The 23,161-nt window shown below is 56.2% G+C and overlaps 2 protein-coding genes across 8 annotated transcripts; one reads left to right on the top strand and one right to left on the bottom strand.

The window, feature by feature from the left end:
• The first annotated feature begins 6 nt into the window (after nucleotides 1-6).
• Nucleotides 7-16,496, top strand: LRRC29 (leucine rich repeat containing 29). Of its 5 annotated transcripts, none has more exons than XM_045076171.1 (8): nucleotides 7-89; nucleotides 3,919-4,020; nucleotides 12,090-13,082; nucleotides 14,433-14,648; nucleotides 14,779-14,922; nucleotides 15,129-15,346; nucleotides 15,429-15,540; nucleotides 15,853-16,496. In XM_045076171.1, the coding sequence occupies exons 1-8, from the start codon at nucleotides 66-68 to the stop codon at nucleotides 16,114-16,116; spliced, it is 2,073 nt and encodes a 690-aa protein (XP_044932106.1). In that variant the 5' UTR covers nucleotides 7-65; the 3' UTR covers nucleotides 16,117-16,496. The 5 variants fall into 5 exon arrangements, with proteins under 5 accessions (XP_044932106.1, XP_044932105.1, XP_044932107.1 ...); XM_045076170.1 differs by having other exon boundaries at nucleotides 14,433-14,654; XM_045076172.1 differs by having other exon boundaries at nucleotides 14,433-14,654; nucleotides 15,429-15,560; nucleotides 15,853-16,103.
• Nucleotides 16,497-18,389: 1,893 nt separating this feature from the next.
• On the bottom strand, nucleotides 18,390-23,005 carry ELMO3 (engulfment and cell motility 3). Of its 3 annotated transcripts, none has more exons than XM_004744355.3 (20): nucleotides 22,705-23,005; nucleotides 22,536-22,576; nucleotides 22,382-22,454; nucleotides 22,121-22,171; nucleotides 21,763-21,932; nucleotides 21,577-21,676; nucleotides 21,322-21,473; nucleotides 21,152-21,230; nucleotides 20,962-21,012; nucleotides 20,751-20,873; nucleotides 20,524-20,655; nucleotides 20,318-20,419; nucleotides 20,127-20,235; nucleotides 19,882-20,018; nucleotides 19,622-19,785; nucleotides 19,446-19,513; nucleotides 19,182-19,286; nucleotides 18,993-19,075; nucleotides 18,815-18,901; nucleotides 18,390-18,726 (listed from the first exon to the last, which is right to left on the bottom strand). In XM_004744355.3, exons 1-20 carry the CDS (start codon nucleotides 22,780-22,782, stop codon nucleotides 18,514-18,516), a joined length of 2,118 nt encoding a protein of 705 aa, XP_004744412.1. In that variant the 5' UTR covers nucleotides 22,783-23,005; the 3' UTR covers nucleotides 18,390-18,513. The 3 variants fall into 3 exon arrangements, with proteins under 3 accessions (XP_004744412.1, XP_004744411.1, XP_004744413.1); XM_004744354.3 differs by having other exon boundaries at nucleotides 19,401-19,513; nucleotides 22,705-23,004; XM_004744356.2 differs by lacking the exons at nucleotides 20,962-21,012; nucleotides 21,322-21,473; nucleotides 21,577-21,676; ... (3 more) ...; nucleotides 22,536-22,576; nucleotides 22,705-23,005 and having other exon boundaries at nucleotides 19,401-19,513; nucleotides 20,751-20,912.
• Nucleotides 23,006-23,161: the final 156 nt, after the last annotated feature.

Here is a 23,161-nt window from a genome sequence, read left to right as displayed (position 1 = left end):
CCCAAAGTCGGTAGGACTACACTTCCCAGAAGGCCTTGCACGGGGGCGGAGGCGGCAGGGATGCGATGGCCGAGTCGCTGCCCCTGGAGGTGGGTGAGAAGAGGCCGCCCTGAGGCCCGGCTTGGGACAGGCTCCGCCCTTGGGGTCCCAGGTTGTGGGGAGGGGCTGTCAGACAGCTCGCCCGGCTCCGCCCGCCTGGCGGAAACTACTTGCCGGAGATCAAGATCGCAGGACCTGCAGGCTGTGGGTAACGGCGCCGCCTTGGGCCATCCCGTCCCCTTAGCTTGGGGGAACCATTCTCTCCTTACCCATCGGCCCCAGGAGATGGCTGCCGTGTCACCTCAGCGAGGACAGGGTCTCTGCTTACACCCTTCTCTAGAGATGGCCACCCCTCCCCCTCAGTTCTGGAAGATGTCCGTTCCATCCCCTCGTCCCCAAGGGGTAACCGATCTTATCCTCCGTGGCCCCTTGGGATGATCACTCCATTCCCTCTGCCCAGAAAGACGGCTGCCCCATCCCCCTGGCGGTGGGAGACGGATTAACCCGTCCATCAACTCCGAGCACAGTCGCTGGATTACTTCACCTAGGACAGGGCTGCTCCCCACTCCCTCAGTCTGTAGTGATGGCTGTCCCTACCTCCTTCACCCAATGGGATGTTTGCTCCTTTTCCTTAGTTTGGAGCAAGGCCACTCTGCCGCCACTGGCCAGAGAGAGAGAATAGATTTTTGTTCCCAGGGGCCTCTTGGGATGGCCTCTCTGTCCCTTTTGCCTTGAAAGCTGGCAGCCCTCTCCCGTGGTCCACGGGAGACAAGTCACCCTTTCCTCATCAGCCCTGGAACGGTGCTTCTTCCCCTTAGCAAGAATAGGTCAGCTTCTACCTCCTTTAGCCACCTACCATGGCATCCGGCACCAGAGGATGTCTACTACATAGATCCCAGGAATAACCAGTCATATCTCTAGTAGTAGCCCCTTAGGATAGAATTAATGGGATGGTGACTCCATCCTTACCATTGCCTCCTCTTTCCTCTAGAAAAGCTACCCCTTTTCTCAACTCAAAGAGCCATGCTCCCTCCCCTCAGTGAGGACAGTTTATTGCCCTCTCCTGTTGCTTTTTGGGCTGGTTGCTGAGCCCCAGAAGACAGGATGGCCACTGTCTTAACTTGGCTCAGACAGGCTTCCCTGCCTCCCCCTGGGGTTGGGGGCTTAGTCAGTCCCAATCTCATCAGTGTTCTCTTCCCCATGCCTAGCTTTCCTGACCCAGAAGGCGGTTCTCCCCAGTCTTCTCAGTAGTGATCTGCTTTATCTTCCCCACTCCTTCCCTGGGCAAACCTTCGGTGAAAATTGAGGTAGAGGGCTTTGGTGAAAATAGAGATAGAGCACTATCCATCTTTAATTCAATCTAATGACTATTGGCTAAGTAACTTCTGTGTGTTAGGGATCAAAGAAAGGAAGAAGAGGTTAGAATGAACAAAAAAAAAAAAAAAAGAAGAAGAAGAAGAGGTTAGAATGGTAGAATGGGCTGGTGACGTCAAGGTTAAGGAAAGGCATTCCTGGAAAAAGGCCTACATAGGCAAAAGGTAATAGGCATAGCATGGCTGTAGGACAATGGGAAGCCTGAACTGAGGAAGCTCTGGAATCAGGGGTCCAGTCAGGCATAGGGCCTGGCAGGGTCTTGCTTGGGGGTCTCGCTGACCCAAGAGTAGAGATTTTGTCCTGAGTGTACTGGATACCCTGAAGGTTTTCATCAGGGATGTGCTAAGACTAAAAGCTGTTTTATTTATTTATTTATTTATTTATTTGACAGATAGAGATCACAAGTAGGCAGAGAGACAGGCAGAGAGAGAGAGAGAGAGAGAGAGAGGAGGAAGCAGGTTCCCCTCTGAGCAGAGAGCCTGACATGGGGCTCGATCCCAGGACCCTGGATCATGACCTGAGCCAAAGGCAGAGGCTTTAACCCACTGAGTCACCCAGGTGCCCATAAAAGCTGTTTTTAAAGGAAAATTAACCTTGTCACTGTGTGCAAATTGACTAGCAAGGCTGAGCCTGGAGGCAAGGAGGTTAGGTGGAAGATTGTAGAAAGAATCCAGGTGTGTGGTGATAAAGATCTGGGCTACTGAGGTGCTAAAATTTTAAAGGTAGAAATATTAGTAACAGCAGTCCAGCAAGCATTTATGGAACATCTACTAAGTGTCAAGCACATCATAATGTGTGTGTGTGTGTGTGTGTGTGTGTGTGTGTGTGTAATGGAAACGGAAGCTCAAGAGAGGTAGGTTACCTTGCCTGAGGTCATATAGGTCCCACAGCTTGGAAGTAGTAGAGCTGGGATTTGTTTGTTTTTTTGGTTTTTTAAAGGTTTATTTATTTATTTGACAGAGATCACAAGTAGGCAGAGAGGCAGGTGGAGAGAGAGGAGGAAGCGGGCTCCCCGCTTAGCAGAGCCCCCGATGCAGCGCTTGATCCCAGGATCCTGAGATCATGACCTGAGCTGAGGGCAGAGGCTTAACCCACTGAGCCACCCAGGTGCTCCTAGAGCTGGGATTTGAATGAGTCTAAGTTATCCTGGCCTAAGCCTGTGCTGTACACCTGTATCTGACAGCAAGAGACAGAAAAGCATGAAGAGTCTGCAGTATTATCAGGATCTTCAGGCAAGATGCACTAGTGGCATTGAAGCTCAGGTGCTGGAAAGTTGGGAGCGAGGGATGTTTTGGACTGAGAATGTGAATTTGGTTGAGATGAAAGTGATAGTAAATCATTTAGATGATGGATCCTGTGGACGATTGGCAACACTAGACTCGCACATGAATGGTGAGACAATATGGGGATACTGAATTGTTGGTTTTTCCTGTAGAGGTAACTGCTGAAGCCATGCAAATGAACTTATTATCCTAGGAAGTAAACAGATTGAAAGACCCGGTCTGAGCCAGGAGAGCCACAGAAGACTCCAGAAACAGGGCATTTGGAGTTGGGAGAGTGGAGCTCTAGAAAACACAATGTCACAAGAGTCCAAGAGGGAAAATTCCAGAACAGTTAATATTAGATCATTCTTGGCCTCACAAGTGGCTCCCTCCCCAGTTCCCTGTAGGACCTCCAACCTCATGACCCCCAGCCTTACAGAGCATAGGTGCAGTGAGAGCCTGAGCTGGGTCCTATTGGGGATCATAACAGCCAGCTGAGAAGGCGAGTTGACAGTGGAGAAAATGGGGAAAGAGGGAGGACCCATAGCCTGAGCTTTGAGGGCAGGAGGAAGGGATATGGTTTCCAAAGACCAGAGGAGGATACCTGACTTGCTGTCCTAGGTCTTAGGCAAGACACTTTACTATGTCTTGTTTTTTAAGATTCTATTTATTTGAAAGGGACAGTGAGAAAGCTAGAGCACAAGAGCAGGGGGAGGGAGATGCAGACTCCCCACTGAGCAGGAATCCCAATTCGGGACTCAATCCCAGGACCCTGGGATCATGACCTGAGCCGAAGGCAGATGCTTAACCAACTGAGCCACCCAGGCACTCCGACCATTTACTATGTTATTAAATTCTCGCACAACCCATTTAAACCTCACTACCATTGCCATTTTACAGATTAGGAAAAACAAGGCTCAAAGAGGTCAGTTGACAAGAGTAAGGATTTGAACTAGGTTTATCTGGTCCTAATGCCCAGGCTCTTTTTACCAAACTGAGCGGGAAGTTTGCTTTTTATCAGTCAGTACAAACCTGCATCCAGGGAAGACTCAGGAATGGTTTGTTCACAGTAGAGATGCCTGGAGGCCAGACAGGGGGAAGTGAAGACCCCATGAAGCTTAGGACTCAAAATGAACTAGAAGCCAGTGTTCCAGTCCCCTCAGACTGACTGCACTATTAGCTGGAGAAGTTTCCAAGGACCCCCAGCTCTAATAGTTCCCAACGCCCTGTCTTTTTCCCTCAGATGCTCACACATATTCTGAGCTTTCTGCCTCTGTCAGATCAGAAAGAGGCCTCCCTCGTGAGCCGGGCTTGGTACTGTGCAGCCCAGAATGCCCTTCGGGAGGTAAGGTGGCCAGCCTCACCTGGCCCATTCTCAGCTGTCTCTCACTCCGGTTTGCTCATGGCCCTGCTCGTATGTCGTCCATTCATTCATTCATCCATGCATACATATATATATGTGACACTCATACACACTTGACTCTGGGTACAGTGCTGGGACTTTACAGATGAGTAAGACATAATCCCTTGCCCCAAGGAGCTCACAGTCCAGTGAAGGAGAAAAGCAAGTACATGAGGGTTGGTGATGTTGTGTGCTTGGTGCTGTGACACTGGAATGAAGGGTGCACCAAGAACAGGAAGAAGGACGTCCAAAGGAGACCAGCAGCATCAGGGAAGGAAGGCTTCCCAATGGAATAGGATGAGGGGGAAGGTTGGTCTCCCAGGAACCGGTGACAGCACTGGGAAAGGCACCAAGGTGTGAAATAGCTCTGGAAATGACCACACAAGTTCCCTAAGACTAGAACTGAGATGTGCGTAGAAGGGGTGGGAGATGGGTGGGGGGGAGTGGGTCAGACCACAAGCTGGCACTCGTGTTGGGGCCCAATTACCATCCAAGAGCCTGTAAAGGAATATTAAGGCAGAGAAGTGACATGGTGTGATGTGTTGGAACTCCAGTGCTGAGTGGACTGGAGAGGGTGAGTTGGGATGTGGGGAGACAGCCCATCTCGGAAGTGAATGCAGACATCTGTGACAGTTTGAAAGGCAAGTGGTGACAGCTCCTTGTTTTCATTCTGACTTCTCTGGTCACTACTGAGGTTGAACAGTTTTCTCATTAGCTGGCCATTTATATTTCCCTCTCTTATTTATTTCTATTCTTTATCCATTTAACCATTGGCATCTTAGTATTTTTCTTATCCGTTTGTATGAACCTTTTATATATTAAAGAGATGAATCTTTTACATACTTATTGAAATATATTCCTAACATATTTGCCTCTGTATTTGAGTTGTGGATACAAGCTTATTTCTGAGACTCAGAGGTTAAATTTCTATGTTGTTGATTCTGAACATCTTTAGCTTTCTTCTTCCACTGCTTTTTAAATTTAGAGACCCCTTGCTTCTTCATGATTTGATATACACTCAGATATCTCTTCTGGGTTTTTTTTTTAAATTTTTAAAGATTTTATTTATTTATTTGACAGAGAGAAATCACAAGTAGATGGAGAGGCAGGCAGAGAGAGAGAGAGGGAAGCAGGCTCCCTGCTGAGCAGAGAGCCAGATGCGGGACTGGATCCCAGGACCCTGAGATCATGACCTGAACCAAAGGCAGTGGCTTAACCCACTGAGCCACCCAGGCGCCCCATCTTCTGGGTTTTTTTTTTATTAGACTTATTTTTTTCAGACAGGTTTTAGGTTCACAAGTGTTTCTTCTGTTTCATGGCTTGAATTTTTATAGTAATTTTTTAATTGTAAAGGTCATTTTGATCTATTCTCTCAGGTAAGAAGCTAAACTGATTAGTTTTCAAAGAGCCCTAATACCATTTATATATACTCTTCCCCTTCCCTGCTGCGTGGGACGACTCCTCTGTCACATATTAAATGTGTATATATAAGTAGGGTCTATTGTCACGTGATCTATCCAGTGTCATTGACCTCAGTGTCTAAAGCAATTTGATTTGGAGCTGTTGAAAATTTGAAGTGTGAGACATCTAGATGGTGAGATGCAGTTGGTCATTGGGTTTCTGAGCAAGGAATTCAAGAGAAGGGTCTTGAGTTGGGTACCATTCAGGAATGGGTGGAGCTTGAAACCATGGATCCAAGCAACATCCCCCACCCAGAAAGCACGTGAAGAGCCATAGGAACAGCAGGGCCGCAGAATACCTCAGGAGAGTAAACCAATCCAAGGGCAGGGCGTGGAAGGGAGGAGGCCCCTCCTGGGAGGAAGTCCCAGGGATCAAAAGTGGAGAGCATTTACAGTGTCGAGTGGATGACTGACAGTGTCAAATCCCATGAAGAGTCCAGAAGATAAAGAACAGAGAGTGTCCCTGATGTCTGATGTCCAGGGAGGTCCCCAGTGACTTCAGCAACATTTGGCATCTAGGGGCAAAAGCCAGGTGGGTGGAAGAGTGAATGAGATTAAGAAAGGGCTTGTAGAGAGTGACCTCCTTTGCAAGAAACTTCTCCATGCGAGGAAGGAAACAAATAGGGCAGTAATGACAGGTTGAGGGGACTCCACAAAGGATTTTCGTTGTGATAGATTTCAAATGTGTTCATATGCTGAGGAGAGTCACAGAGGAGGGGTGAATGTGAATGCTCGAAGCAGAGACAGGAGAAAGGGCAGATGCCACCTGGGGTGACAGAAGGCCTCACCTGGGCTGGGGTCGGGAGGATGGCACCTCTCTGGCTTGGGACATGGAGGGGAGCCGGTGGCAGTGTGAAACGGTTTGCTGAGGAAGTTCCTCTGAGGCTAATGGTCTCTGGGCTGGGTGAATCTGGAGGCCATGTTGTCTTGGGGAGTGACAAGAAAAGTAGAGGCCAAGGCCTCAGCTCAGAGGCTTGGAATACTCACAGGGCAGAAGGAAGCGGGAGAGTTACCAGAGCCTCTCAGAAGGCCTCGCTCCCTCAGACAGGGATGCTGGCTGTCTGTGCTGGGCCCTGGGCTGGCCACTTGGGCTGCAGGGCTCGGGGAGGCACGGCACTCCTCCACCGCTTGAGAACAGGTAGTGAGAGGGAGGGAAGCCTGAGCTAAGAGGAGTGAGTAGAGGCACTGCACTGGAATCTTGTGTGGACACAGGGGTGCCGAGAAGATTCAGAAGAGACTTCATGGAGAAGGGGATGCTTGTGCTGAGCCTAGAAAGAGGAATACATATCCCCTAAAGAACAGAAGTAGGTAAGCGGTGAGACCAAGCCCCTTACCGCCCCAGCACTGTGACCAAACAGAAAAAGCGGCAAGCAGAGAGGCCTGGCAGCGTGAGACAAGCATTAGAAGTTGCCATTCTCAGGGCCGGGGAGGAGGGGACACGGGCATGGGAAAGCCAGGCTGAGGAGGTTCTGGCTGGGAGGCTCAGCCTCCATCCCGTGGAGTGGAGAACCACCAAGGGGTCTGAAGAGCACGACCAGTTCACCTTTTGTAAGGACCACCTGGTGACAGTACAAAGGCCAGATAGCCAGAAAGACCGGGGGCCAGGACTCCCATAAGGAGGAAACTGCTGTCATATATTTCTGAGCAACAGTGCGGGACCCTGACCTGGGGCAGGAGCAGTGAGGTGGGAGTGGAGGGGCTTGAGATGCAAGGGACTTTGCTCACTGGAGGCAGGGAGTGAGGGAAGGGTCTAGAACGGCTCCCAGATCTCTGACTCAGGTGACCTGGTAGAAGGCAGTGAGAGCTCAGGAGAAGGAGCAGCACTAGGGGATCAGACAGTGAATTTAGAAGGAAGTATGTTGCATCCATGTATCTGGCGAGGTCCCAGGCTCTATGTCTGTGTTCTGGAAAAAGATGTGGACTGCAAATAAAGAAGTTGGGATGTGATGGAGTACAGTCTGCCAGGGTGCAGGGGAGAGTGTATACATGCGCATGTGTGTGTGCGTGTGTGTGTGTGTGTGTGTTGTGTGTGCGCATGCGCGCGTGTGTGGCCACTGGGAGGCAGTGGGGTGTGGGAACCCCAAGGGCCTGGCTCCCTCTCTCAGATTTAAGGAGAGTGGGACGATCCATCCCAGTGGGTGGGGAAGGTGATTCAAGGGAATGAAAAGATCAGGGAGGGGTGTGTGTGTGTGTGTGTGTGTGTGTGTGTGTGTGTGTGTGTGAGAACTCACTCCTCTATGGACTGGGTCTCTCTCTTCTTTGGTGGCCCCAAAAGAGGCTGATGGGGAGCAGGCTAGAAGGTAGGAGGAGAGCCAGGCAGGCAGAGCCACAGAACCCCCAGTGGGAGAGAGCGGGAGGGGGGGGCGGCACTGGCCATCCACAGCAGGTGGCACAGCAGAAAGGACACTGCAGAGGAGCCCCCAGATGTTGGTGACTTTGCTGAGAGGAAGCTGTTGCCAGGAATGAGAGGTCCCATGGGGGAGTGATGGAGGGGTAAGTGGGTGAGGCAAGAGGTCTAATAAGGTGGCAAGCGTGGTGTGGGCAGGCCCACGTGCTTCCAAGAGGCCTGCTGGCAGAGGAAAGGGGAGAAGCAGGAGTGGTGGGGGGTGGGGCAGGATCAAGGGAGGCCTTTTGTTAGTTATGACCCTGAGGTATTTGTAAACCGAGGAAGAAGCAGTGGAAAGGCAGGGACTGCCCGTTGCTATGCCAGAAGCTGGGAGCAGGCCCAGCAGGTCGAGAGAAGGGGACCAGGGCTGGGAGAGGGAAGGTGGTTAGGGGAGCTTGCTGGCGGACGTGAACATGGCAAAGGGAGGGCCTTCCCCACTTGATGACTTTGGCTTCTTTTTGAAACAGAACAGTTCGTCTCTGAGAATTCTGACAATGTCAGAGTAAGGGGATGGTGCTTCCCTTGCATCAGGGACTGGAGAGAATGGTTGGCTTGGAGAGAAACCTGGAGAAGCAGGGAAGAGAGCCAGGGGAGGAGGTGGTAGTGGGGGAGACAAGAGGGGAGACTAAGGCTTCCATGGGCAGAATTCTGTACCCTTAGCACAGACCCAGAGGAGGCAGCAGTCTCATCTTGGCAAGGCAAGAAGAATGGGCACAGCAGCAGGACGGGGGCAGGGCCCCAGGACCCCAGAAAAGGTAATCAGGGGAGAGGTTCTTGGAGTCCAGCCAAGAAGGAGAGGGGAAAGCCCAAGTGGGCAGTCAGGAGTAGACTGGAATGGGATAGGAGAGTGAGGTGGAGGGCGGAGTTTGAGATGGTAGAGTCGGCCACCATTTTAGCCCTCGGGCTGTTCCAGCTAACTGTGAGCTGCAGACACAGACACCTGTTTAGTGTCTCAGCAGAACTCAGCCCCGCCTGGGCTGGGAGCCCTTGAAGAACAGGCCACAGGTACAGGGCATCTGGGGCTCTGTGGACACCCCACCACCACCATGTCCCAGAGAGCAATTTGCAGGATTTACTAGCAGGAACCATCTCCCAGGGTCCAGATATGGGCAGGTGGATAAGAAATTAGCACTTCCTGCTAGTCGGTGCTGTGGAGGATTCTGGCTCACCAAAGCATGGCTGGAATGTATGCCTCACCAGGCCAGGCTGGGATGCTGGATGGGTGACTTCTTATTCCCCCTGACTTGCTCCCACTTAATCCTATCTCTTCTCAAATAAGAAGGTAGACAAAGGCAGAACCTCCCCCCCCCCCCACAGGCTCTGCCCCTTTCGGGGAGAGCCCTGGTTGCCTGCCACTGGGCTGGGCACTGTGAAGAACTCTGGACAACTCAGCTTCTGCCCTCCACTCTCTTCTCCTGCCTGGGGTATTTACAGAGGCCCAGAGGAGCCTCTGGAAATGACCCCCAAGGTCTAATTCCTCTCTAGAGAACAAAGGCCCTGGGTTCCAGGGCATATATTTTCTTCTGGAGAACAGGCATGTTAGTTCTGGATTCCCGTGCCAGCAAACAGGAGAGCCATTCCTCTAGCAGATGGCTTTCCAAGCCTGCACATAAGTCTGCCATCGCAGCTCAGGGCTTCATGAGGTGCAGTGGAACCCTGGCCTCTCACAGTCAAGGGCTATGTGTCCGTTTTAGCAGATTTGGGCATTTCCCAAATGACTTGGCATCTAGTCCTAAGAGGCCAGCTCCGGAAAAGGACGAGATGGGGGCTGGTTGTCTTCTCTGTGAATAGGGAAGCTGAAGCTGGAGCAGATAACCTTGCAGTCCTCCTTTGGAGCTCCAGAAGCATCTGCCTAGGGCCTAGGGAGGGGGACCTTCCTACGCTGGGGCCAAAGACCACAGTGACCCAGGAGCCTGCTGCTTCTGCTTGCTGCTCTGTTCCCCACAGATGATCAATATCCCTAAAGGGCTACTCCTGAGCTCTGCGCGTTGAGTCCAGGGCAGACTACCTGGGCGATGGCTTAGAGGCTGCCCCCTCCCCATCAAGAAAAACAATGGGGAGCAGGGAGGCAGTCTCAGATCTCAACACACACACACACACACACACATACTCTCTCTCTCTCACATCTCCCAATAGCCGCTGGAAGTCCTTCAGACCAGGCCCTGCCCCTGAGTTTCGTGGGTTTTCCTGCCACTAGTCTGCCCTTGGACTTGGCCTCTAGGCTGACTGCCAGTGCCTTCCCCCTCAGCTGTTCACCTACCTTGTTCATAGGGAGGCAGTGGGAGAGGGGGAGAACATGAGAACATTTCCTGGCCCCCAAGGCTCAGGAAGGAAGGCAAAGGACAGCAGCTGGTGGAGCCTGGGAGGTGGGGATGGGAGGGGGGGACACGACATGAGGGCAGGGGCGGCGCTGCTTCAGCAACGGGCCCTGCTCTGCACCTGCAGCCACGGCTCACTCTCCATCCTTGGACTGGCCCCTCTGTTGGCAGCCAGCTTTAGCCTTTTTTTCTCAAACCTTTCCCGCCTGATCTTTTCATCCCCCTGAATCACCTTCCCCGAGCCAGGCCCTTGGGGTTCCCACCCCTACTGCCTCCCAGTGTCCATGAGGGGGAGCTGTGACAAGTGCACCTTTAAGTCTGCAAGGACCACATCCCAGGAATAAGAATGGGGTCTGGACAGGGGGCCTGGCTTGACCCCTCATTCCCGTGGAAGTGGTCCCACTTCTTACCACACACTCCTTCCCATGATGACAGCCACAGGGAGCTGCTTCTCCCTCTGGCAGAAGTCAGCCTGGTTTCTCCTCCCAGGAATGGGTTTCATGTGTCTTCCTGGGAGAATCCTGTTGATAAGTATCTTGCCCGTGTGCACCTTATGTGTCATCCTACCTTTCTGAATCCCTTTTGATGACGTTCCATGGGGCAGAAGCAGGGGACATCAGCTTGTTCTTGCAGTAACCGACAGGTCAGGTTTTTTAGAGCTTGCTTTCCTGTGTCAGGATCACGATGATGGACTGAAACAGCCTTTGAGTACTGCTTGCCTGTGGCCTGGCCATCCGTCAGGGGTAGAGAAGAAGCCAAGCCCTTGTCTCCCCCCCACACCTGCTATAACTTCCTTCTGGCACAAAATCAGGGACAAGTCAATGAAAATGGGGGCTCCCCAAACTCCTAGATAAGCCAGGCTCTCCCTGCCTCAACAGAGCCCTGAGCTCACCTCCAGGCTCCACCCCACATCAGGCATGGACACATGCACACCCCCCCCCCGTCCCGTTCTCATTCCCCTGTTGCCGTACAGCAGGGCCAGCCCCATACTCTTGGCACCTCAAGGTTCATTCTCTTAGCTTCTGCCCACAGAAATGGGAGGCTTCTCCTTGCTTCCCTGGACAGATAATATAGACTCCCCAGAGACAAGCCCCAGGGATCACAAGCACATCTTGAACTCTGGAGCCTGCAGGGCCCACACACATTGGTGCATCCCTACACACGCGCACGCGCGCACACACACACACACACACACACACACACACACACACCTTTTCACGCTCCAGTGGTTGAGCTACTCTGGCCACCAGGGGACCTAGGCCTCACTGCCTGCCCTAGACCTCTGGCACCTGGGCCACCCACGATGGTGGGAAGTGACAACTGCTTTGCTTCTTAATGTCCTCAGCTGTTCTGAGGGCTATTTATAGTCTCTGGAAAAAGTGGGGGGAGACTGGTTGCTTAGGTAATGCTGAGCTGACTCCCTGCAGAAGGAACCGAGGCCACAGGTCTCAGGGCCACCTTTGGAAGGTCCCAGAGTTTGGGATCCAGCACACTTAGTCCTTCTGCCCCCTGGGAGCTTTGCTGGCCCTCCTCCAGGCCACCCCAGCCCCCTGCGCCCAGCATGCCAGCTCCCCACCCTGTCCCCATCTGTCCACGGGCATCCAATCCCATCTGTCGATAACCTCCCTGCCCTCCCCTCACAGTCACCTCCTTTGAGCCCCAGAGTGACTTGTCTTCCCACCTCCCACTTCCCACCAGCACCCCCTCAACCACACAACACCGCACACCACAGTGGGTCCTCACTGTGACAGGGCCCTTCCCTGACTTGCCAATGACTGGCCGCCAGACCTGATGGCCAACCCCCTCTGAGGCAAGAGGGCTAACTCCATTCCTGCTGCTGCCCCTTAGACAAATGTGCAGTACAACATCCCCGTGTCCTCCGCCTCCCTCCCGGTCATCAAGAGCCTGGGCCTCAGGGGCGTCACCTGCATCAGCCTGACCAGCCTGGATGGCTCGCCAGCTTCCCAACAGGTGCTGGAGTCTGTCGCCTACCACTTGGGCCCCCACCTGCAGAGTTTGTGCCTCAGTGGGGGCAGCCCCACGGAGGCCTCCTTTGTGGCCTTGATCCTGGGCTGCCCAGCCCTGCGTAGCCTTGACCTCAGTGGCTGCCACAGCCTCTTCACATCAGGCACGCTGCTCGCGCAGCCCGAGACGTCGCAGCGGGTCCGGCAGGTGTTGAGTGGCCTGTGTGAGCTCAACTTGGCTGGCCTGCGGGACCTGACCGACCTCAGTTTCAACAGGCTCAGCAGCTGTGCCCCCAACCTGGAGCGCCTCTCCTTGGCCTACTGTCACCTCACTTTTGAACTACGCCTAACCCGGGGCTCCTTTGGCTCCCCAGACTCCTCCCCCTCCCAGCTCTCCTTCCACAACCTGCTGCAATTCGTGAAGGAGAGGGCTGGTAGGCTGCACGCCCTGGACCTGAGCGGCACTGGCTTGCTCCCCGAGGCCCTGAAGGCCCTGGGCGGGGTGGCCGGGCTGCAGCTGCAGGAGCTGAGGCTGCATGGCTGCCAGGACCTCTCCACAGAGGCTGTGATCGCCCTGTGCCGTCTGCAGTCGGGCCTGACCTCCCTGGACCTCAGCGGCTGCTCAGAACTGGCCGACGGCGCACTCCTGGCCATTGGCCGGGGCCTGGGGCACCTGTGGTGCCTCCGCCTGAGGAAGCTGCAGCGGCTGACGGATGCGGGATGCACAGCGCTGGGGGGGCTGCGGGAACTGCGCAGCCTGGACCTGGCAGAGTGCTGTCTGGTGAGCGGGCAGGGCCTGGCCCAGGCCCTGGGTTCAGGGCACAGGGCTTCAGCCCCCTTGGCCTCCCTCAGCCTGGCCTACTGCTCCTCTCTCAAGGTGAGCATACCCTCCCCTTCCTTCCTCTGCAGGGCTGGGCCTGGGGGAGCTGCACCCGTGGTAGCAGGGAGGCACTGCCCAGTATCGATGTCCAAGTAACAGTGATGAGAAAGGAACTGAGGACACAAGGGGAAAGGAGCCTGGAAAGTGCCTGCAGGCACTCCTCCCCTTATCCCCTGCTGTGGGCCCAGACAGAGGAGGTCCAAGGGACCAGGCTGGCCCAGCCCACGAGCTGGCACACTAAGTACTCCGTGACCCCTATAGTCTGGGTAGGGGCACTGATGGCGGGTGTTCTGGAGGCAGGGAAGATGAGAAAGGGGGTTCTGCAGGGAATGGGTACTGAAGTTATACAAGGAGGTTGCTCAGCTCGTCTGACAGAAGGGAATGTGATGTGGGAGTCAGGGTCATGTCCTGGCTGTGGCCAGTCCCTTCAACAGGGCTCAGCCCTGTCCCTCTGGGTGGTGTCCCTAACTTGGCAGTGTCAGTCTCTCCCTCTTCAGGGGATTATTCCTTCAACCTCTCAGTGTGCACAGGGCATTCCCAGCCTGAAAACTCTCTCATTCTTTCCTCCACAACTGTTTCCTTTATCCTGCTCTGGTTCATCTTTCCATCAGCACGATATGTCTCCTAACTGCGGCACTGGCTTGCTCCCCGAGGCCCTGAAGGCCCTGGGCAGGGTGGCCGGGCTGCAGCTGCAGGAGCTGAGGCTGCATGGCTGCCAGGACCTCTCCACAGAGGCTGTGATCGCCCTGTGCCGTCTGCAGTCGGGCCTGACCTCCCTGGACCTCAGCGGCTGCTCAGAACTGGCCGACGGTGCACTCCTGGCCATTGGCCGGGGCCTGGGGCACCTGTGGTGCCTCCGCCTGAGGAAGCTGTGTCTCTTACAAACCTCTTTAAAAACCAGCTTCCTCTACTCTGCCCTTAGCTCCTGCTCCTGGCAGGTGGCAGCCCTACCCCCATAGTGACTTCACGTTCTGCTTCAAATTCCGGAGGGAGCATACCTGATTGGCTCAGCTAGGGCCAGGTGTCCATCGATGATCCACTAAGCTGCAGCCAGAAGGCTGCCTCTGCCCACAACTTCCGCAGGGCCTGGGAGCACAGGCACAACAGATACTTTAGAAACTTGCACCTGCACCCTTCCCACTGCAGACAGTCTAGGCCTTGGGCCTCCAGCAAACTCCTCCTGGAGTCCCGCACCTACCTGTTACCAGAACAGGGACATGGTTGCTTCCCTCCACGGACCATCTGGTAGCTCCCTGTTGCCTGTGGGGCTGGAACATCCGCACATCCTAGGGACACCTGCACAAGCTACCTGCCCATTGGTCTCTCCCTTCTCCATTTCCCTCCTAGGACGCCTCAGTGTTCTCCCTGATCCCAGTGCTGGGCCTGAGCCTCAGAGTGCTAGACTTGTCCTCCTGTGTGGCCCTCACCAATAGGACCCTTCAGGCCATCTGCACCTGCCTAACTCACCTCTCTGTCCTGCGTCTGGCCTGGTGCACGGAGCTCCAAGACTGGGGTCTTCTGGGGCTGGGAGAACCAAGTGAGGAGCCTGCGCAGGAGCCCCAGGTGCAGGTCAGGGAAGGGGGGTTGGTCCCTGGGCTCAGCTGCCCTCCTGCCCTTCCTAAGTGTCTCTCTCTAGGAGCATTTGAGGGCCAAACTCAGGAGGAACCTGAGAAGCAGGAGCTTCTTCCCGCAGCTACATCAAGAGCTGGACCATCAGGCCTCAGTCCCCAAGGACCCTTCTGCCCAGCCACAGGGCCCATCGCTGCTCATGCTGCGGGCCCTGCAGGAGTTGGACCTCACAGCCTGTAGCAAACTAACTGATGCCAGTTTGGCCAAGGTGTGTGCTTGGGAGTGTGGATAGATCAAGGATCCTGGCACCAGAGCCAGGCCTAGGCCAACCCATTTTTTGCTTAGAAAATGAGCCATTCCCTTTGGCTTCTGCTATGTATGGCCATTCCTCTGGCTAGGGGTGGGAGAGCCTGAAAGGCCTCTGGGCTCCAGTGCCATACTCTACCCCCCCACTCCTCACCCCCGTCCTTGTAGGTGCTCCAGTTCCCCGAGCTGAGGCGGCTGTCCCTGAGCCTGTTGCCAGCACTCACAGACAAGGGCTTGGTGGCCGTGGCCAGGGGCTGCCCCAGCCTGGAACGCTTGGTGCTAAGTCATTGCAGCCTCCTCAGCGATGAGGGCTGGGCCCAAGCAGCCCGCTCCTGGCCCAGGCTGCAGCACCTCAACCTGGCCAGCTGCGGACAGCTCACGGAGCAGTGAGTTGTCTGATGATGCCACGGTACAGGGGCTGGGCCGGGTCCCCACGCTGGCTTGCGCTCATCGGAGGCCTCCCCACAGAACCCTGGATACCATCGGGCAGGCATGCAAGCAGCTCCGGATGTTAGATGTGGCCATGTGCCCTCATATCAGCATGGCTGCCGTCAGGCACCTCCGAGCCCAGCTACCCCAGGTGACCTGCATCCAGTCCCGGTATGTGGGAGGGGCGGACCTGACCTTAACGCTCTAGGGCCAGGTCAGTAACCACCAACCCTGGGCCTCAGCCTCCATTGCCCCCAAAGACCCAGCCCTGGCCTCTTGACCTGGCTTGACGCTGTGCTTCTGCCCCACTCTGCCACATACCCCAAAGCCTCTTCCCCAAGCTATAAACCCCTTTTTCTAGGACTGGGTATAGGGCTAATCCAGGGCAGCCCAGGGGTCTTTCTGCCCCAGCCTGCCCTAGAGCCCAGCAGGAGCCCTTCCCAGCTATACATCGCTGCCACAGGCCTCTGGAAATGCCATTTCCTGCTCTCCTGGCCAGGCCTGGGTCTGGAGGCCAGGCCCCCAGGATGCATCAGGAGCTGCAGAGGAGACCTTGTGCCTCCTGCCCTGCCCACTTCTCACACCCAAGGCCTGCACCTCACCTCGTCTCGTCCCTTGTAAGAAGCTCACCCGGCCCCTACTAGCACCAAGCTTTAGAAGCCAAGCCACAGACTTTGTTGTAAACCCAAACAAAATTAAAAATTCCAGATCTTACCTCCTTGTCTGAAGTTCTCAGACTACAGGGCCCCCTCCCACCAACCTCCGTTGAAGCAGCCCAGCCAAGCCCAGGGACAATGTGGACAAACACCAGAGGCACTGAGGCACATAGCCAATTTCTTCCTTACACCTGACCCAAAGCCCCACAGGTACCCCCAGCAAGTCCCCAGCAACTTCCTGCCCAGTATGGTGGGAGACTAGAAGCCTAGAGGCCTCCCCTGTCTGAGCCTTCAAGCATGTCCCCCAGCCAGGCCCCAGGACCACACTTACACTTAGTAAGGCTGTCATCAGGGAGAAAAAAGAGGACAGTATCTCTGGGTAGGGATATTAGAGGTCCCCAGTCCAACCTCCTACACTGTGCCAGTGACTTCTCAACAGCAGCTGTGAGAAACTATCTGTCCACCCTCTTTGTCCATCTGTCCATCAGTTCTAGGAGCAGCTAGCATGGCTGCCCAAGTGTCCACGGTCAGTGCACTTTATGTGGGGTTCAGGTGCCAAAGCTCTTCCAGTCCCCAGGTCAGGTGGGGAGGCAAATGACCCAGCAGAGAGGGACAGTCCAGTGTGCAGGGTATGCATAAATAAATAAGCACCTGGAACTGGGAGCCTAGGAGAGCAACGAAGAGCTGGGAGATCAAGGCAAGACTCAAGTCAGTGAAAAAGGAGCAGCAGGGAAGTAAGAGGGCAACGAGAAAGGACCAGGGACGTGCACATGGCAAGCCAGAACTGGTGCCAGGGAGGGCAGGGTGGGACCCCTGGGCCTCAGGGAGGATGCCAGCTTGGGTCAAGCACAGAGAACTCTGGAGAACTCTGCATGCCACAGGCCTTTTTTTTTGTTTTTTTAAGATTTTATTTATTTGACAGAGATCACAAGTAGGCAGAGAGGCAGGCAGAAAGAGAAGAGGAAGCAGGATCCCTGCTGAGCAGAGAGCCTGATTCGGGGCTCAATCTCAAGACCCTAAGATCATGACCTGAGCCAAAGGCAGAGGCTCTAACCCACTGAGCCACCCAGGTGCCCCTGCCACAGGCCTTTTGTTAGACGTCCTAAACCACAACATGTCTGCAACACATCTAGTTCTACTGCTCAGGCGGGTAACTGACCATCATCCCACAGACAAGAGAGACACTGAAAAATACAGGATGGGGGTAGCATGCATGTGAGTGTGTAATCACATCAGCTTCGTGTCTGAAGAAGCACTCGGGGTGTTAAGGACTGTAGGGGTAAGACAGGAGGCAGAAAACCAGGAAGATTCTTGCCAAGATGCTGGTGGCCTGGACAAGGGAGTGGAGACACCGGGGAGGAAGAACTAATGGTATTAGAAGAGTTAACTGCATGTGGGATCACGCTCCGAGCTGCCATCCCGAACTCAACAAGTTGAACTTGAACTATTCCAAGTGTGGTGGGAAGGCTCCAAATACAGGAGTGGGCATGTCGGGCCCTGGAGGCCTGAGTCAGAAGCAGGTGCTCCCCCAAGCGCATTGTCCAAAGGAGATGCCATTTCACCAGTTTTCAAGGTAACAGGTTGATGGTTAACACTTGAAAATGTATGTGCGAAGGTGCTGAGAAAGAGAAGTACTGAAGGGCATGGAGGAGGTTAGAGAGAGGTGGCAGCTTCCAGCATGCCCTGTGGGGCCCGTGGGTTGGTGTACTAGCCTCTGAAACTGACCTCCAGCTGGGCCCAACACCCCTCGCCACTTCCACTCCCAGGGGTCTTGCCTGGCTGTGGCCCCCCCCACACCCATGTTCCTGGCTAGATTTGGATCAGAACGCCAGGCTGCCAGCACTGAATACCCTCCTGTTAGCATCAGCCCCATCCCACCACCACCTGGGGGCACAAATTTGGAATTCGGAGTTTGCCATTCATCACCAAACAGACCCGGCTTTACATGCGTCCCTTTAGGTCTCTCATCAGAGGGCCTCCTAGTCTTGAAAAGGATACGAGGTGTGGCCAAACAGGACTGAGGACTGAGTTCAGATGTCAGGAGCCTTCTGGAAACTAGGCCCCTGTTAATGCGGCCCAGGAAGGTATCCACTTAGGGCAATACCTTCTGCCCTGCCACTTCTCCCTCAACTGGCCCAGCACTGACACAGGCTGAGGACACATCTGGTGGAAGGACTGGAGGGTCAGCTTGTCTCCAGCCCCTCCTGGAGAAGGCCAGCCCCTCAACCACAGCAGCCCAGGTTTGTGGCCCCAGGCAGTGATCTTGCCCCGATGCCCCATCTCATTTGCCAGCTAAATTTGAAGGCAGGCTTGGCCCACAGTTGGAGAACTGGCTCGACATACACCCAGGAGTCAAGCAGACTTTATTTCTGCTGCAGCCTCTGCTGGTCAGGGTGTCTGGGCTTTTCCACCCCCCACCCTTCACCACCACCAATGCCAGCAGCTGAGGCACACAGCCAACCTCACTGTCAAGGTTCAGTGATGCTGCAGTCATAGCAGAAGTTGAAATTGGTGGGGGGCGGGGGGATGGGAGGAGGCTGCTCGGGAATAGGCACATTCTCCAGCTCCAACAACCGCAGCTTGGTCTCCATCGTCAGCAGCTGCTCCAGGTCCAGCCGAGTCTGCTCACTGCCCATGGGACTGCCTAGCAGGGCACTCAGCCCATCTGTCCACAGGTGGAACTGGGGACAGAGCCAGCTCTGTGAGAGCCTGCCCATCTCTGCCCTGGCCCGTCTGCCCAACTTGGCTCAGCCTGGCCCAGACGCTCACCTCCCGTTTGGATGGGGCAATGAAGTTGAGGTACGCCTCTGCCTCCCCATGGTCATAGCTGATGGAGAAGGCTAACTCATAGAGGTCCTGGGGAAGGCAGGGAGTGGAGAGCGCTGAGGGGGGGGGGGAGCAGGGCAGGTGTGGATGGGAAGGAGCCCCAGGCTTCCACTGCACTCACCTTGTTCTGCTTCCCTGAACCCTTCTCCCGGACGTGGGGGCAGTCTTTGCCTGTTAGCAGTGCCTTGATATCAGCCACAGGGACTGCAGGAAGAAGGCTGGGCTGACCACTGGGACCCAGGCGGTCCCCAGACGGGGTGGTCCGGGGGGAGCAGGTGGCTGACCCAGACCCCTGCCCTGTCCTCCTTACGCTGCTCAGGCAGACTGTCCAGGGTGGGTGGGCTGGCGCCCTCCTCCATGTCCCCATACTGTAGCACCTTGTGGTTGGGGGACAGGCAGCAGAACCACAGCTTGTCTGTGAGCAGAAAGAGAAGAGGCGAATGACGAGAGGGGCCCTGACCCCAACCCAGCCACACTCTGCCCACCCCCCCAACACCCCCACTGCCCCCCCCCCCGCGGGCTCCACCACCCTGGCGCCTCCGGCTGCTGATTTTGCGGAAGAGTGTCCCCTCACAGAGGCGGAGCAAACGCTGCTGGCGGATCAGGCCCATGAGCTCTGGCTTCAGCTTCTCCCGTAGCTCCCTGGGGGTGGGGGACAAGAGGAAGCCTTGCTGACTGGGACTGACCTGGGGCAAGCCCTGTGGGGCAGCGGATTAGGGGCTGGAAGGGGAACCTCGCCCACCAACTCACAGTATGGGAGGGGCCAGCGTGCCCTCCTGATGCAGCCGCTCTGTCTGCCTCAGCCGCAGCACCTCCCCATAGGGAAGCGCATTCACCTTGGTTCGGAAAAGCTCCAGGGAGCTGGGCTTCAGGGCCAGCGTGCGGGCCAGCTGCTCCCGCACCACCTGCATAACCTGGGGCCACCAAGTTCTGCTCAGCACTGCGCTTTAGACCTCGACTGAGAACAGCCCCTGCCCTGGCTCGGGTCTCCTCCCTCCCACCCTGTCCACCTTGTCAAAGTCCTCCTGGGTGGCTCGCATCTCCTTCCAGGTCTTATTCAGCAGCTGGATGCTCACACAGAAGAGCTCATGAAAACTCTGGTCTTGGCTGAAGAACATGGGCGAAAAGTCCTGGGCAGTTTCGGAGCCTGGAGCAGGGGGGCAGGCGGGGCTCAGGGAGAAAGCGTGTGCAGCCCCTGGCCCTCTCTGCCCTTCCGTCCCCCGTTCCCAGACACGCCGTGCCCAGTGCCACTCACAGGGCTCCCCAACACGAAGCAGCTCACACAGCAACACAGTGAGCTGGATGCTGCTCCGGGCGAAGGGGCACTCGTGCTTGTCCTCACGGCTGCTGTTTTCCAGCACAAACTGGGGTGGGAGAAAAAGCAAATGGGATGGGAGCAGAGCTAAGGCCCGAGGGACCCTGCCATCTCCCCAACCAAGTACTGACCCGGCTGTAGGCGCTGGGTGCGTGTCTGGAGAAGTAGAGCATGTTGTCCAGCGCCAGCAGGCCGGGGGGCACGCGCTCTAGATCCTGTGCGGGGTTGCTGTTCTGGGGGGAAGCAGGACCGGCAGCTCAGGAAGGGCCCCCGGCCTCTGGAACAACAGCAGCCCTGGGTTGAGGCGAGGGTGGGGAGCTAGGGAGGGGTCACTCACAGAAAAGCCCAGTTTTCGGAACTCGCGGGCACACAGGGAACGGCGACGATCAGCACTAAGCCCGCTGCCCAGAGACTCCCCCTCCGACTGGAAGGCAGCCTGACGCAGGGCCTGCAGCTGCTCCCGCTGTTCCTGGGGTCGTCATCGTGGGGTAAGAGGGTGTCAGGATCACAGATCCAAGGCCATGCTCTAGCTTCCCCAGCCTCGTATACCCCCAAGGCACCCACCTGGCTATAGGGGTCCAGTGGTGTCCTCATGCGTGGCTCCAGCAGCCCCAAAGTAAGGGCCTGCAGTACATACAGATGGTGAGCCATCTCGTCGCCCAATGGTGTCGCACTGTGGATGATGTTCTGGAGAACGGCCAGTCCGCAGGTGTGAATGGAGGCTTACTGGGGAAGGAAAAGTGGGGAGGGGTCTGCCTAGCCCAGTCCTTCCTACCTTATAGATGAACTGGCGAAGGTTTCTCTGCCACAGGTAGTCAAGCATGTGCTGGGGTAAGTGGGAAGGGGGCTTAGATGATTCAGCCCCCCCCGTGAGCAGCCATCCTGCAGTCCCGGGATGGAGCGCAGTACCCATCAGCTCCTGCCCTTCCTCCCATCCCCCAGTCCTCACCAGATGGGACACTCACCTTACGTTCAGTAGGGCTGGCCCCCTGCAGCAAGGCTGTCAGCAATGCCATCGCCTTGGTTTGTAGCTGCTGGTTCATCCTGGGGCAAGAAGAAGAGGCTATCAGCGGGCTGTCCAGGGTCTGGCTCCATGCCCCTCCCCTGTGTTCCACCCCCACCCCCGGCCACTTACACCTGTAGATGTACCAGCAGCCTATCCAGTGGCACCTCACTCTTGACGAGCTGGCCCAGGGCAGGGCTGCTCAAGGTCACACTCTCTAGCAGCCTGAGGGCCAGGGGCTGCACAGATGCATCCATCAGGTTCATGTTCACGTAGCACACCACCTGCAACAGGGGTAGGGGCTTGCTATCACTTCCCTGCCATGGAAGGCCAGATCTTGCCACCACCCCACAGCCCTACCGGCTGCCCCTAGAAAAGCCAACCCACCTTCCTAACAAAGGGGATGCTGAGTGTCTCCCAGGACACCATGCCGTGTTCCATGAGCTCCAAGAAGGCCCTCAGTGCAAGGGTCAGCACCTCTCCTAAGCTGGGGGGACATCTGGGGCTGAGTGGGGCCCAGGCCAGGACCCCCAGCCCCACCATGTCCACCACAAACCACAGTCCTGTGCTCACTCATCCCCATCCTCAATGATGGTGCCTAGCCTCTGAAGCCCATCACGGCTGATAACCTCCTGGGCAAAGGTCACATCTGGGGCCAGCAAGACGAGGTGGTGCAGAGTTTCGCGGCGCCTTTCACGACTCCCATTCTGCAGCCCATGCAAAAGCCGCTCAGCCTCAAGGTCCTGGGCAGGGGTGGGAAAGGTGAGGGAGGCTGGACAACAGCAACTGGAGATGTGGGGACTCAGATGCCCACTAGGTGGGGCACTTCGGAGCTGGGGTTGGGCCCTCCCACTAGGGGCAGAGAGAAAGGTGGGAGGCAAAGGAGCATAGTCTAGGGCAGGGAATGAGGGGAGGGTCATAAGGGCATTACTGGGGCAGTGCTGAGGCACAGGATGCTGCCATTCTTGATCTCTGCGCGGTTCTAGAGAAGACGGAGAGAAAGGGAGAGAAGTCATCAAAGGGGTCTGAGGATGGGTTAATCCGGGTTGTTGGTGAGGGAGGGTTTGGGAGTCAGGAAAAGAAAAATCACATTCTAGACGGGGATGAGTCTGAGGGATCAAGATCAGGTGGGTTAGAAGGGGCGGGGGGTGTCGCACAGTGGGGTATGGGCCTAGCGGGTGGGGGGACTCACGTTCTCAGTGATGTATCTCCTGTGCCCATCAGCAAACTGCAGAGCGTAGCATTCCGAGTGATCCAGGCTCCACCTGCGAGGAGGCCAAGGCTCAGTGAGACAGGTAGAGGGCGGCCGCCGACGCCCCTCCCCAGCCTGGCCAGCCAGCACTCACGCGTCGCACACCTCCTTCAGCACAGCGGCCAGAGGCTTTGCCTGCAAGTGGAGGTCACTCATGGGGCAGGTGTGGGGAGGAGTTGGGGAGGACCCTGGGGGTTCCGAGGGGAAGGGGTCTACCCGGAGGTGGGTGGTGGGGTGAATGTAGGCCAGACAGGCCGAGTGACCTGGTCCAGCCGGATGAGCTGCGGGATGGCGTCAGGCATCTGGACCGCGATCTTCACCACGTTTCGCGGGGGCGCCATGGTCCAACCAGGGCGAGGGCGCCTGTAGTTTCCAGACCATCCAAGCTCCAGCCGAGGCGGGCGCCTGGTCTGGTGTCTCCGAAAACGAGGACGTTCCTTGTCCAAAGCTTGGACCCCGGGGCCCGCACTGACGGGTCAGGTTCCCGCTCCTGGCCAGGGGCCGCGCGGCCTTCCCGAGGGAGACCAGATTAGTTCCGGGTTGGAGTCCTGTGGGTAGGCGCCGGCCCCGCCCCACTCCCGCAGCCCCGCCCCGCCCCAAGGTGCGCCAGGTCAGGACGCGGAGGGCAGAATGCCAGAGCAGCCACACCTCCCTTTCCAGGAAAGGTAATCCGCCCGGCCCCACCACCAACCCAGCAAAAATTCCAGAGAGAGGCCCTGA

This window comes from Mustela putorius, unplaced genomic scaffold, assembly GCF_011764305.1.
Source record: "Mustela putorius furo isolate JIRA1106 unplaced genomic scaffold, ASM1176430v1.1 tig00000174_pilon_pilon_pilon, whole genome shotgun sequence".
Taxonomy (NCBI): domain Eukaryota; kingdom Metazoa; phylum Chordata; class Mammalia; order Carnivora; family Mustelidae; genus Mustela; species Mustela putorius.
This window is presented reverse-complemented; position numbering and strand designations above follow the sequence as displayed.